Below are 13,294 nucleotides of genomic sequence, written 5' to 3'. Positions count from 1 at the left end.
GAAACTCCAGGTACTGACAGCTCCAGAGTGGCAGATGGCTCACGGAGCCGGGCTGGCAACTTGGGACCCCAAATTTCCATCTGTATCCAACAAATGCTGGGCACCCTTGGGCCAAACACAATCCTCAGTCCCTTAAAATGCTTGCTGGCAGTTCTTCCATGTGTGGATCTGGCCATGCATACACAACCCTCCCACCCTCATCCCCTGCCGGGCTGTGAGTGCCTGCTATGCCAGGTACTTGCCCTTTGGGGATCACGAGTATCCCAAGAGGGAGAAGGAAAGGAGAAAGAAGAATTTGTGCCTTCTCAAACAGCTCTGGCTGCTCGCTGCTGCCGCCGGTACTTGCTGATGGAGGAGCTGTCCCAGAAACCAATCCAAACCCAACCCAGCACATTGCACAACGTGCTGCATAAACCCATCTGCTGAAGTTTTCACTGCCAAACATCTGTCTAGCGGTAAAAGTTGAAGCTGCACCTTGCAAGCAGAGCCAGGGACGCATCTCCAGGCTCCGTTAATCTTCTCTGCGTGGCAAGACCCCTACCCATCACAAAAAAACCTTGCGTGGCCCCTACACCGCGGAACGTGAAAGGCTTGCACTGCAAAGGTCAGGGTGCAGGTTTGCATTGACAGCCCCCTCCCCGCGGGCCTTTGCGAGCAGGCAGGCACCTGCCTGCTCCCGCTGCTGGCTGCAGCCTGGGGTCTGCGGGACGGGGCACCCCCCTGCCCGCTTCCAGCCCCCACACCCCTCCGGAAGCCCGGTCATCCCCCCGTGCCGGGGGATGCACACCCCAAGCCCGCCCCAGAGGGTGCAGCATCCTTCCCTGGGGGGCAGCCCCGGGACCGGCAAACTTACAGGCGACGCCGGGCTGTGGCTGTGCTCTGCGCGGCACTGGGGACGGGGCAGGGGGCACCGGGTCTGAGCGCACCGGGAGCGGGGCTGAGCACACCCGGCGGCCCGCAGCAGTTCCGGGGTTGGGCGCATCCCACCGCTCCGGCCTGCCCCCCCACGTCCCGGCCCGGCGCGGCGCAGCGCTCCCCGCCGGGAGATGTAGTTCGGGCTCCGCCCGCCCCCGCCGCTCCCCCGGCGGCGGCAGCACCAGCTCGGGCTGGTGGCGGCGGGGACGCTCCGGGGGTTGGAGCCGATGGGGCTCCCCGGGAGTTGGTACCGCTGGGGATGCCCTGGGTCACTTGGGGGTTGGTACCCCTGGGGCTGTGCTGGGGACACTTGGGGTTTGGCAGTGGTGGGCCTTCACTGGGATGCCCTGGGTCATCCAGCTACCAGGGGATGGGGTTTTCATGGAGCTTTCCCTGCCCCAAGTGGGGTTCAGGTACTGCTTGGGGTGGGCACAACTTGGCAGTGGTGCTGACCCATGGGGGCATGGAGACCCAGATGTCTCCATGTTGGAGCATCCATCTTGTTAGGACCGCAGCCCTGTGGGTTTATGATCCAAAGCATGTGTGGGAGACCCTGGGTGGTGTTCCCTGCTGACACTGGGCTCCCAGATCTTCATCTGAGAAGGGCATTTCATGCCTTCATTAATTATGTGCTGCTTTCAAATCCCCCTCCTTATTTAGCCCATGTCAGTGCTCGGCCTCCCAGATGGATGGCAGCTCTTCCTGGATAAGTCAGCAAAAGCAAGCACACCCTAAGCAGCCCAGAGTGAAGCTGACAAACATGGATATCAACAACTGCTTTTATTTCTGGCTCTGTTACTATGCTCTGAAAGCTTTTCCTTGCATGCTTTCTTGGTCTCCAGCTTGTGGGTGGTGGCGGGACACCAGCCCCTGAGGGCTGTTAAAGCGCACACCAAGCCAGCAGTCACTAAAGTTTATCCCCCTTCCCTGGGGATTTCCCCAGCCTGTAGGAAAGGGTCTGAGGGGAATGGTTGCTCAAGCCAGTTTTAATGAAAGCCCATCTTTTCTCTTCACCAGTGCCATGGGGCAGAGTAAGCCTCCAAGGCAAACTCGGGGTGGATGGTGTAGCTGCCTCTCTGGACTCCTCCTGTCTTCTTGAAGTGGCTTGTGTCCCACCTAAGAGAGGAGATAAAGTTATCAGCCACGGGAGGACGAAACTCCAGTGAGGAAAAGCAGAAAACCTGCTTCTGGCTGCCAGCATCGCTTAGGGGCGAGCAGCAGACACACAACTGCCCTCATCCACTTTGGGGTGTGTCTTTGGGTGCTGAGACCAAAGCAAAGCCTGGGCAGAAGAGCTGGAGCTCCCTGGCATTGCCATCTCAGTGAGCTGCTTCCAGCAGGTCTCCCACCCTGCAAACAACCACTCACCCTTGCACTGCCATTTTCCTAAACCCTTCATTTGCAGAGCCATGCAAGTCCAAGCAAATCTGCCTGTTTCTCAGTGGAGAAGACCTTGAGAAGCATCTCACTGAGGCCCAGGCATAGGAACATCTATGGGGAACCCAGAGCTCCCTGTTTGTTCTCGTTGCTTGGTTTTAGTTTTTGGGCTCAGGAATTTAAAGCCAATTGCACATTTTCTGCAAGCATGAAGCCTAATTTTGGACCGTGGGGGTTGATGCAGTAGCAGAGTGATGACTAAGCTGGTTGAACAGCCTCCCCTTTCCCCTCACTGCCTCCCCAGGGTTGTTCCAGGAAAAGATCTGCCTCAGCAATGGAGACATCTTAAAGGTAAACATGTGGGGATTAAAAGGTGCTGCTGGATCTGCAACGTGTGAAGGACAGGGCTGATTACTGTGGGAAGAACAGCGTGACCAGGGAACAGGTTTTTGGATAAGAAGAGCAAGCGATGATGACAGAAAATACAAGAGCAGCACAGGAAACACTGATGTGGCCCCAAAAATCTGAGAGGTGCTAAGCTACATGCAGTTGGGCTTAGGGGTGCCAGCAAGATATCAGGTGCCATACAGTCCCAAGGACTGCAGGATAAGACCAAGCATAGAAACACCTGCCCTGGGAGTAAATTTGGTGACTGCTTCTCCGCAGGTGGCAACAACATGCGCCAGAGCCCAGCATCATAATGTCATCCTGCCCTCCCCAGTCATGTCCACTTAGCCTGTGAGATGGAGGTGCAGCAGCTGCATTGCTGCCTGCGTGGGCACCGTGATAGGACCCATTAACCCTTGAGGTCTGCTGTCCGTACCATCACCCCCCAGAATAACCCTCTGAGCAATTTTGCATGAAAACCTAATGAAAAGAGACCCTGTGGCTGGCTGCTGTTAGGAAAAAATAATAGGCTTTTCCCCCCCAGGGCACCCTGCCTGGAGCACTCCCCCCACTGAACCTGTCTGCACCTAGGGCTTGTGTACAAGGAGGATGGTTTGGGGTGATGTGTGGATACACAGACCATTGCTCTGGGTCTGTAACTGCAGCACAGGATACTCCTGCAAGAGATAGTGGAGGTAGGGTAAGCGATAGCCCCGAGGACGAGGGGGGATCATGTCCATTCCAACCCAACCCATCCCATCCCATGGCAAGCCACCCCAAGCAAGGCAAGCCATCCCAACCTTACAGCCCTCTCTTCTAGCATGTGGAGATGCATGCTTATTCCATGCTGTGCTGTTGTAGGGACCCATTCTCCAGTTGATGTATTTGTCCTCATTGACAAAAACTGTGTTGTACTTCTCTGCAACACAGAAGAGACAGGCGGGGGTGTCCTGTGGAGCCAGGGACGCGGGGGGATGGCTGGAGCATCCCAACTGTTCCCCCTCTCCCCAAAATGCAATGCCACGGAGCCAGAGGGCATGTCAGAGGTGGGGCTCCCAGAGTCCTTGTTAAGGATCTGTGATGGAGGTGACACGCACCGCTTCCAGCCCTTCGGTCACTCATCCCTGCCCACACAGCCTTGGTCCCTGGAGGCTATGGTGTGCCAGGAGGGTGTCCCCCAGTCAGCACCTACTACCAGGGGGTATTTAGAGGTCATCGGGGGAGTGAGCCCTGGGGACCTGCAGACATCCCTGGGACCAGGACAGTCTCAGTGCGGGGATGGGTGGCTGCAGCAAAGCCAAGAGTGCAGATGCTGAGGGAGGGTCCCTTCACCACTGGGGGGGGGGGGGGGGGGGGATGACAACACACAGGATGCAAAAGGGGGGATGAACAGAGCCACTCCCACTACCCTCAGCCCCCTGTCCCCATGGCCCATTGGGATGTGCCCTGTGTGATGCTTGGGGGGGACGGTTGGGACCTCAGCGGTACCTTCGGACCTAGCCAGCCAGTGGGGTCAATGGCATTCCTGTAGTACTCCTGCATTGCCACCTTAATCAGCTGCTCGGGCTGACCTTGGCTCGCTAGATTTTGCACTGGGGGCATCCTTAATCCCTAGAGACAGCAGCAAGTGGGGAGAGATGCCCCGGTCAAGTGGCAGTTCCTGCCTTTGCAGGTGTTGGGGCACATGGTGAGGCTGATTACTGGGCAGGGTCTAACGCCGGAGACCCACCACAAGTGCCAAGCCCCCCTTCTCTGCAGTGGGTGGTCATGGGGGTTGTAGCAGCACCATGATTTCCCCCCCACCAAAGCTTCCCACTCAGCCAAAACTGGAGGACAGAGGATGGCCAGGCATCTCCAGCTCCTTTCCCCCTGCACCCAGGGTGTCCATAGGCATCCAGGTGCTTTGCAGAGTGGGAGATGGGGTGGGTGCACCGGGGCCGCCAGGTATGGGGCCAGCAGACGTTGGGAAGGGAGTTACAGGATGAAGCCAATCTCCTACAGCTGACAAAGCCCAAGAGGGCTGAGGTCTTGCAGGGCAGACAGGTGCCCTGGTTGCATGAGCCATTTCTGTCCCTGCACAGAGGTGACATCCCTCTCCACGCTCTCTTCCGGCTCCCTCATTATAATGCACAGGCTAATGAGGCTGCAAGAGATGAGCTGGTTTGCAGTGTGCTTTGCATTGGAGCCTGCATGCTTGTTAGCCCATGTGGGGAGAGCTGCATGTCCACAGCATACATGTGATGTCCCATGGACACCCCCCCCCCCAGCGAGGCCATGGCTCAGGGATTCCTCCAGGATGAGGGCTGGGAGAGGTGTTGCAGTGCTCAGAATTCCCCCCGGCCCCCATAGGGTCCCCCTGGCACAGAGGGCCCCCCAGTCAGAGCTGAACCAAGACTGCAAGCTGCGTGTTAGAGCAACTCTCGGAGCCACCCAATCTGCTCCCCCATCACCATTGTCACACATCAGCCCTGGGCTGAGCCCTGCCACTGCTTCAGTTTCCCCTCCCTCAGCAAGATCCTGCCCCCTGCACACTCTGAAACCTACTGATGGACAGGGCTGACACATGAGAGCTTGTACCGGCAACTGCCTGCCCTGTGAGCCCAAAGCCACTGCAAGGTGCAGCTCCAGGGGACAAGACGGTGAGCACAGGCCGTGGGGTGTCAAACGCTTTGCTAACCAGGGAGCATGACCCCCCCCCCCCCCCGCTTCCCCCTGTTACAGCCATACAGCAAGGCACCCCATGAGTCCCCGTGCCACCTGGCCAGCGCTGAGCATCTGCAAACGGGTTGGGGTAGAAACCCCAAGGTTTCCTCCTCCCGTGGCATTTACATGCATCACAAACTTGTTTTCTTTCCAGAGCTGTAGTGGAGCCTGCTCTTGGATGGTCTTTTTGACAGAGCATGGCAGGCAGTAGGAGTCAGTGTAAGTGCTGATGGGGGTCTTGTGTTTTTGGGCAAAGAGGAACATGGTACGGCAGCCCACTGGGATGGGAGCGCTGAGTCCTGGAGGGTCCCGGGGTGCCCCACTGGATCAGCAGCACCGCATGGGGCTGGGGGCTCCCAGCCCACTCAGGAAAGGGAATGGGGCCCTGGTGCCACTGCTCTGCCAACCCAGGGTGGTGCTTATGCCATTGGTGACGTCATAGTGTGAGAGCAGGGGGATTTGGTGGCTGTCAGCCCTATGGCTGCACTCCCAAGAATAGCAGGTCCTGGGCTAGGGAGCAACAATTGCTGCCTGCATTGCTCCATGGGCACAGCTGCACCCTCCTGGCTTTGTCCTGGCTCTGGGCTTCCTCCCTTCCTGCAGGCAATTAGCTTAACAATGGTAGGAAACAGTTTCAGCTGGTCCTAGTCAAGATAATTTTATTTTGGGAGGTGCAGGACCAGCAATTGTTGCTTTTCCTGCCCCTCTCTCCCATGTTTCCTTGGAAATCTTGCAGCAACCCAGCTGTATGCACGCAGCACAGCACTGTACCTGAGCAGCCAGTGCCCAGGGCACAGCACCAGGCACTGCTGGCTCAGTCTGTTGGGGTAGCCAGGGGAATTACTGCCTGCTCTGTCTGCCCTTTTTAATTAAAAAGCTGGATTTAGGTGACCCTGTGTGGCTTGTTTGCTCTCCTGTCCTGAGTGCTGTGATGGGCTTTGCAGTTGGAGTGAGTGATCCTCATCTATCTCAGTGTAGAGGCAGCTGGGTTATGCCAGGGAGGGATTTGCGTGAACCGGGTTTGCTTTTCTCTGAGATGGGGAGCTGAGCAGAAACCCTGCTCTGGCTTGGCTTGTCACACAGTGCTGACTCGGAGCCCCGCTCTGCTCTTGGCTCCAGCCCTGTGAGGGGTCTCAGAAGCCCAACCCCTCTGCTGCCACATTTTTGGGGATGACCGGCGAAGACCCATGTCCATCTTGGCAGGGTGGCTGTCAACCCATCCTCCTGAAGGGCTGCAGAGCCCTGCTCTTTTTGTTGCAGGGGACAGTGGGGCTAGGCAGCCTGGGGCACCTGAATGCATCCAGGCAAACGTGATTAATGTGCTGTTGAAATGAAGAAAACAAGTTGCCGTTGATTTTCACACACTGTTGGTCTCTGTTGAGCCAGGCTCAGGCTCTCCATCAGCCCTGTCCCCTCCTGGGAGGCTGGGGGGGAAGGGTGGACATGGGGGTGTCAGTGATGCCTCCTCACCCCACCCCCATGGCCTCGGAGCACCCTGGGGCACAGATCTGGGGAGCACCACTCTGCAGAGAGGTGGGGTCTGAGCCCCTTGGTTGGGGGGGGACTCACCCTGCACTGGGTCAGCTGCCAGCGTGAGCCAGTGGCCCCCTGTGGCTGTCCCCTGTCCCCAGCAGTCCCTGAGGTTTCCAGCTGCTGATGTTGGACTCTAAAAACAGTGCTTTGCTCTCGTGCCAACAGCTTCAAGGGGCAGAAATGGCTGCAAGGCTGGAGAAAAGGTTATTTCACCCATCGATGTTGTATAGACGCAGCACTTCCTTCTGCTTCTGTCGCTGTCAGGAGGAGAGGCATAGCCCAGATGCAGGGGCTGGGTCCCGCCCGATGTGCCTTCCTGCTGCCTTGGGGAGAAGCCTTCCCAAATGCTGGCTGGGGGCTGTATGGCACAGCTCCACACCAGCTGATTCTACTGGGCCTAAGCAGGCTGGTATTGGCCATGGTGTGAAGGCTGGCACCCCCTGATTTCAGTATCTGCAATTGCTGGGGGCTCAGAGGAGATGGTGTGGTTCATACCCTCTCACCATGGTTCGCTCCAATGACAGTCTAGCAGGCTGGTTTTCATATGTATGCTTTTTAATATTAATTGTTATACTACACACAACCAGTAACAATGATAAATACCACAATGGAAATGTTAAAAAAAAAATTATACGTTTCATGTTTTTCAAAAACCCCCACATTTTTAAATAAATTAATGCATAAAACTGATGGTAGAAAAAAGAAAACCCAAAACAAATCATAACACAACTGATCTGTTTAAGGCAATACTCTACGCGGACAGGAACAGAAGTACAACAGTGTGCTACATGTTCTGAACAGGAAAAAAGAAAGAAAAAAAAATACCCCATACAAGATGCAGATTGATGCTTCGGGTGTGAAAAAACTCCCAAACCCGGATAATAAAACCAATGGCCAAGTTAAGTGCAGCATTAATACATTCTGCATGTCAAATGATTAGCAGGTTCCTAACATGGACTACGGTCAAGCTACAACAAATTTATCTTCTTAATTAAAAGGTTATTCAGGTCAAACCCTACATTTATCTCTACTTTGCATTTGGCTGTTTCAACTATGTTTCACTATATGCAAAGACAGCTGGAAATTCATCTCCTGCTTTGAGATTAACGCAAAGGTTGGGAGGTCTCTCCTCCTGAAAGATATTTCCATTAAATACATCCAAAAAGGATCTTGCTTTTGGTGACCCCCAAATGCCTCCTGCCATCCCCTCCCCTGGGGTGCCAGGCACCACACGGGGAAAGGAGACCTGGGAAGTATTTGCTTGGGCTGAGCTTTTTCCAAGCTGAGGACATGAAAGGGAAGTGCAGATTTGATCTGGACTCTGAGGAGTGCTGTTTCCCTGTCTGCCAGAAATGGCTATCTGGAACCTGCTGAAAGCACTTTGCCAGCATGGGAGAAACCCAGCTTGTATCCAGGCTCTGGATACAGCCACGGTGTTTGCTATTAAGGTTGCTATGAAGCTCCATACCTGCCCAGACAGCCAATTAACCCCAGTTATTAATGCAGCCCAGAACTTGGCCACTGGAAGGTGGACAATAATCATAATGGCAAAAAAATCCCCCTCTCTCTCAAAAAAGAAAAGAAAAGGGACAGTAGCCACTTCCTGCCAGTTTCTCCTGGTGGATCCCCATCAGCCACCTATGCAAGATCTGCAGCACCAGATCTCACCAGCATTGATCCAGTACATTCCCAGTAAGGTGCATGTCTGCAAGGTGCTGCCAGAAGCAGCTTCTTGGGACATGGTTGGAGCCTCCTGTACTGCCCTGCTAGAGTGTATGGGGAAGAAGCTATGGTACATGAGGAAAGAAACCCAAGTGGAGTTACTAAAAATTAAGACTTGTGATGGCCAACAACTGTCTGGACTGCCTTGGGTTTGGGTGGGAGAGGGAGATGCAGAACTGGGCTGAGAGTCACTTTGGTGCAACTGCCTCTGATGCTCATCACTAGTGCATGGGGGCGGGGGGCAAGACAATAGCTGCTTTGAGAAAAGAGGAGTGGAAGGAGGACATGTGCAATATAACAAGGCTTGCGATTCTAGAACTAGCCACTGGACATGGATACTGAAGTTTACCTGTGACAACTAGCTATCCTTCTGTCGTCGCTGCTGCTTCCCCCCCTTCCTGGTCTGATTCTTCTTCAGTTTGGGAAGCTGTGGCTGTTTGACATGATGGTCAGGACTGACTCTCCCATCCCAGTCCACACAGAGCACATGGTGACTCAGCTACAAGATGTACAATGAGGTCTGGAAGTCGCATGTTAGGCACAGACCAGCTCTGTATGCAAGTGGTGCCTGCTTTCAGAACCCTTCAGAAAGCTATTTAATGGTGGCTCATTTCCTTCTTTATTAAACTGAAGGTTCAATAACCCCCATGGAAGGAGTAAAAATGGTTAAAAATGTGCAAAAAGGGGGAGGAAAAAACTTTCTGAATTTTCTCCCCTGCAAAGACTTCATCCTCTGCAAGAGTCTTTCTCCCTGCACAACTACAGCCCTACCAGTGCATCTCACAGCGCCCTGCCCCAGCATGGCAAGGGCACAGCTGACAGGCTTCCCACCTGTGCCTCTGCTGTGGGTCTCCAGTCTATTTGCACATGGGCTGGCAGGCCTGGGACCTGGTGCTTGGGTCCCAGACCTCCTGCAGCGTTGAGGGTGAAGGCAGCTGGCTTGGCTTGTTGGATCACACCAAGGTTTTACACCAGCCTGGCTAACCCTCAGCCCCACTGCCTTCAGGTGGGTGAAGAGAAATACCAGCCTGCTCTCTGTCTCACCCACCATCACAGTTGTTGGATATCCCGCTGGTCGGACATTTGCCTTGGGTTTGTCTTAGGACAGAGGCAGCTACAAGCCGAACACGGCTGCTATCCCAGCTTTTCCGTGCAAAAAGCTGAACAGAGAAATCAGTGAGCTGGAGCTGGAGATGAAGGTGATAAAAACCAGAAGGGCTGTTGTGAAGAGAGCTTGTCCAAGTTTTCCAGCTCTCTCTGTGGGTCTGTATTACATCTCCCAACAAACTTCATATCTCCCAAATCATGCAGGCTTGAGGAAGGTGGGTAACAAATGGAGTTGCAGCTCTTTTGGAACCAGTGCAGAAGGGAGAAGGCAGCCCAGGTGGAAAGTGGTTCTTCCCAGTGAGCTCATCTGGGGCAGCTGGATGGACAACTAGGGGAGAAATTCTGCTTCGGGAGGGCAAATATCTGAGCAGATAATGGGACTTATCTCAGCATGGCCTTTCGGTGGCCTTTTCTTTTCCTGGTGCCTACTGTTCTGGTTTCCAGTGACATGTCTGAGACAGTCACATTTTAATGAGGCTTCTTTTGTATCTTCCACTCCCTGATGCTATCCTACCACCTGTATCACCATTCATTACTATGGAATGGCTCCACAGACCAGGCACAACCAGTGAGATGGACTCCTTCCAGGAGCAAATCCGTCTTTTGCTGGAGCAGCTTTTTACAGAAAGAGAAAGGCTCAGAGCCACCAGCAGTTTCTGCTGGCAACTGGGTCTGGGAAGCAATGGGAAGAGCTGCTCTTCACAGGCACCAGGGAAAACTGCAACCTGTCCTGCTGGTGTCCATGCCACTCTGCGACGTGGCTTGCTGCACGGTTGCGTGGGCCATGGTGCTCTGCTCCATGTAATCTCAATTAGTCCTCGGCCTTTGCCTTCTCAGCAAGCTGTAAGAGGAGTGCTCAGCCAGACAGCATTTAGCTGCTGTGATCCTGGGATTGCCACCAATGTCAAGGGGGCCAAAGGAGGGGATGTAGCTGTAATTTGTTGGAAGCAATGCAGCAGCTCAGCTGTACAATACAGGGACTTAAAATACAAATGCCAGCCCCTGTGAGAAACCTGCACCTGGTTAGTCTGGCATTAATCTTCTGTAGGTAATCCCAGGTCACAACCTCTTCCTCTGTGCTAAGTTGCTGGCCCTTCTGCTTCAGGGCTTGTGTGGCTCTGTAACAGAGGTGGGTTTGTCTGATGAGATGTGGTTCAAGGTTTGGAGCAATCCCTCACACAGGAAAGCCTTGAAAGGAAGTGACAAGGATGCCGTGTTCTCTAGAGGTGAAAAGCACCTTAAAATGAACACCTTCCCATGCCTTTCCCTTAGGCTCAACCTAGCCCAGCTTGCCCTGTGGCACTACCCATCTATGCAGATATTTCTTTTGAGACATGAGAAGTAGAAATAGGAGGGTGATGTGAAGAGTCAGCTCTGAAGGGTGGTAGAGGTCAAAACCAGGGTATATTTACAGTGGCACATGCAGCCTGTGCTTGCTGAGCCAAGCAGCAGCCAGGTGACAAAGCCTGCTTCATTCTAGGTAAGAGAGGCCATACCCTGTGTGAGCTTTAAGGGAGAATGGTAAAGTAAAGGAAGAGCCCAGGCAAAAGTGCCAGTTTATACCCTCAGATCATTACATGGATGCTAAAAGTAAGAGCACAAAACTGCCATGGGAATATCCCAAAGGAGCCCTTCAATGCTCTCTTCCCTCCCATCAGCACTCACTGTCCCAGTTGCAATCCTAAGTTCCTTAACTCCACTAGCAGGGGATGGTGCTGTTGGGCCACCTAATCTTCTTACACATTCTCTGTGGCAGCATGCAGATTGAGAAGCCAGTTGTGCAAGAGCCAGCTGCCAAATAACTGGGAAACACATCCTTACCAAACATCTGCCCCCAAAGCTGTTTAATCTCTCTACTAACCTGTACCCTGCAGCCTTCTGGCACATGCAAGCAACATCAAAAGGTGGTAAACAGAAGGAAAGCAGAGTTGTGTTGCTGTTCTTTGTAGTACTTTGAAAATACATGTAAAACTTCTATAGCATGCTTTTTGCATCTTGCTTGCAGAGCTATCCTATCAATGGTGCCTGCCACACACTTGGCAACATCCATGCAGGGTGGTGGTAGCATCTTGGGAAGGCAGTTTTCTCCCCTGTGCTGCAGAAGGGAATGGACATCAAGAGGGGATGTGACTTGCCTGAGGTTAGAGCAAACATGTAGCATGTGCCAACAGCAGCAAGGGACCCCAGATCTCATTTCTGTGCTCTAACAGTCCAGCAGACTCTCCGCAGTAGTATTTGGCTGCGGTGCCAGCTCGGGGACACGGTGTTTCTGGTGTGTGCATCTGAAAGCGAGCTTTGCTCCCTGCTGGTATCAGCACTGTACTGAGATAGATGAACTCGGACAACTGGGATCTGCCCTAGGCCAAGACAGCACTTGGCAACCTTTCTAGTTACTGCTTGTTTTCCTTTTCCTGTTGTTCCATCTGGTGCCCAGCTGGGTCCTTCCTTTCTTCAAAAGCATCTTCATGTTTCTGTTGAGTCACATACAGGGTGCTGTACTTTTCAAGCTTCCTGCATGCCATTGTACAGCTTGCAGGCCAGCCCAAGGACAGACTCTGCATGGAGAGGAAAGGATTCTGCTCAGGATCACAGACCAATGTGTCAGCCAGCACACAGCTGAGCAGAGCGGGTGCCTCCTTTTGAGAAAGGAGCCAGAGAACCAAACCAGAAGCAGCTGAGTCCATCCTGTCTGTGGGGGAGCACAGCATCCTGAAGTCCCTTTTGAAGTCCATGCAGCAGGCTTGGCCGCCTGCTTTTGCAGTCGCAAGGCATCTGCAGGCAAGACAGCCAGAACAGAATAGCAGACCCAATGGCCAAGCGTACATGTTGGGGATAGACATGCAGCAATGTCAGATATGATCCAGTGGCTCTTCCAAGGGTTGGCTTCAAGATATGTCTGATAAGACATCAAATGAGCCTTTGGGATGGTTGCCTGGACATAAGCCTTCTTTCAGCCAAAGGTTATTATACAAACACCAGAAAAGCGGACTAGACCATCCTATCTAGAGACCTTCCTCAACACTAGGAGGATATTCCCCCTCACAGAGACATCTGGAAATAGGGAGTTTGCAGACTGACTGCAGAGACAGAGTTGAGTGCTGAGACCCTGGAGTCCAAAGTCAGCTCACATTAAAGGGCAAAATTACCATCTGATAAAAGGAAAGGATTTGCTTAAACTCAGGAAATTCGGTGACTAAAATTACATAAAATCCTAACAAAAAGCCAGTCTGGCTTTAGGAGGCATCAAATGCAAATTCCTTTGTGGAGGCACCAGCATCAGTATAAGGAAGCTATCCTATTTGCATGGTAATTTAGATGGACAGCGGTGCAGCCTTTCATATTCCATGGCCCTCCTCCCCTTGGTATTCTGTATGACTTTGGACTGCAAATGGGGCCTGAGAAGATCATCTGGTTTGGTGCAAAGACTGGAACAAGGAACAGTTTGCTTTATTGCAAGCAATCTGCAGTTGGGAGTGTGCCCAGCAGCTCTGCAGATTTTAGGGCTTTATAATGCTGCGACAGAGAGTCAGGGTCCGTGCTCTTTGCTTTT

General features: G+C 53.3%; 1 protein-coding gene across 1 annotated transcript; it reads right to left on the bottom strand.

The window, feature by feature from the left end:
• Window positions 1–1,925: 1,925 nt before the first annotated feature.
• On the bottom strand, window positions 1,926–5,646 carry LOC142596424 (sperm microtubule inner protein 6-like). The gene is given in 6 exon segments (XM_075725525.1): window positions 1,926–2,031; window positions 2,881–2,891; window positions 3,480–3,598; window positions 4,168–4,188; window positions 4,191–4,290; window positions 5,509–5,646. Coding segments are annotated over 6 exon segments (495 nt in total).
• Window positions 5,647–13,294: the final 7,648 nt, after the last annotated feature.

The sequence above is a fragment of the Pelecanus crispus genome, chromosome W, assembly GCF_030463565.1.
Source record: "Pelecanus crispus isolate bPelCri1 chromosome W, bPelCri1.pri, whole genome shotgun sequence".
NCBI lineage: Eukaryota > Metazoa > Chordata > Aves > Pelecaniformes > Pelecanidae > Pelecanus > Pelecanus crispus.
The sequence above is the reverse complement of the archived record's forward strand: the minus strand, read 5'-3'. Positions and strand labels throughout refer to the sequence as shown.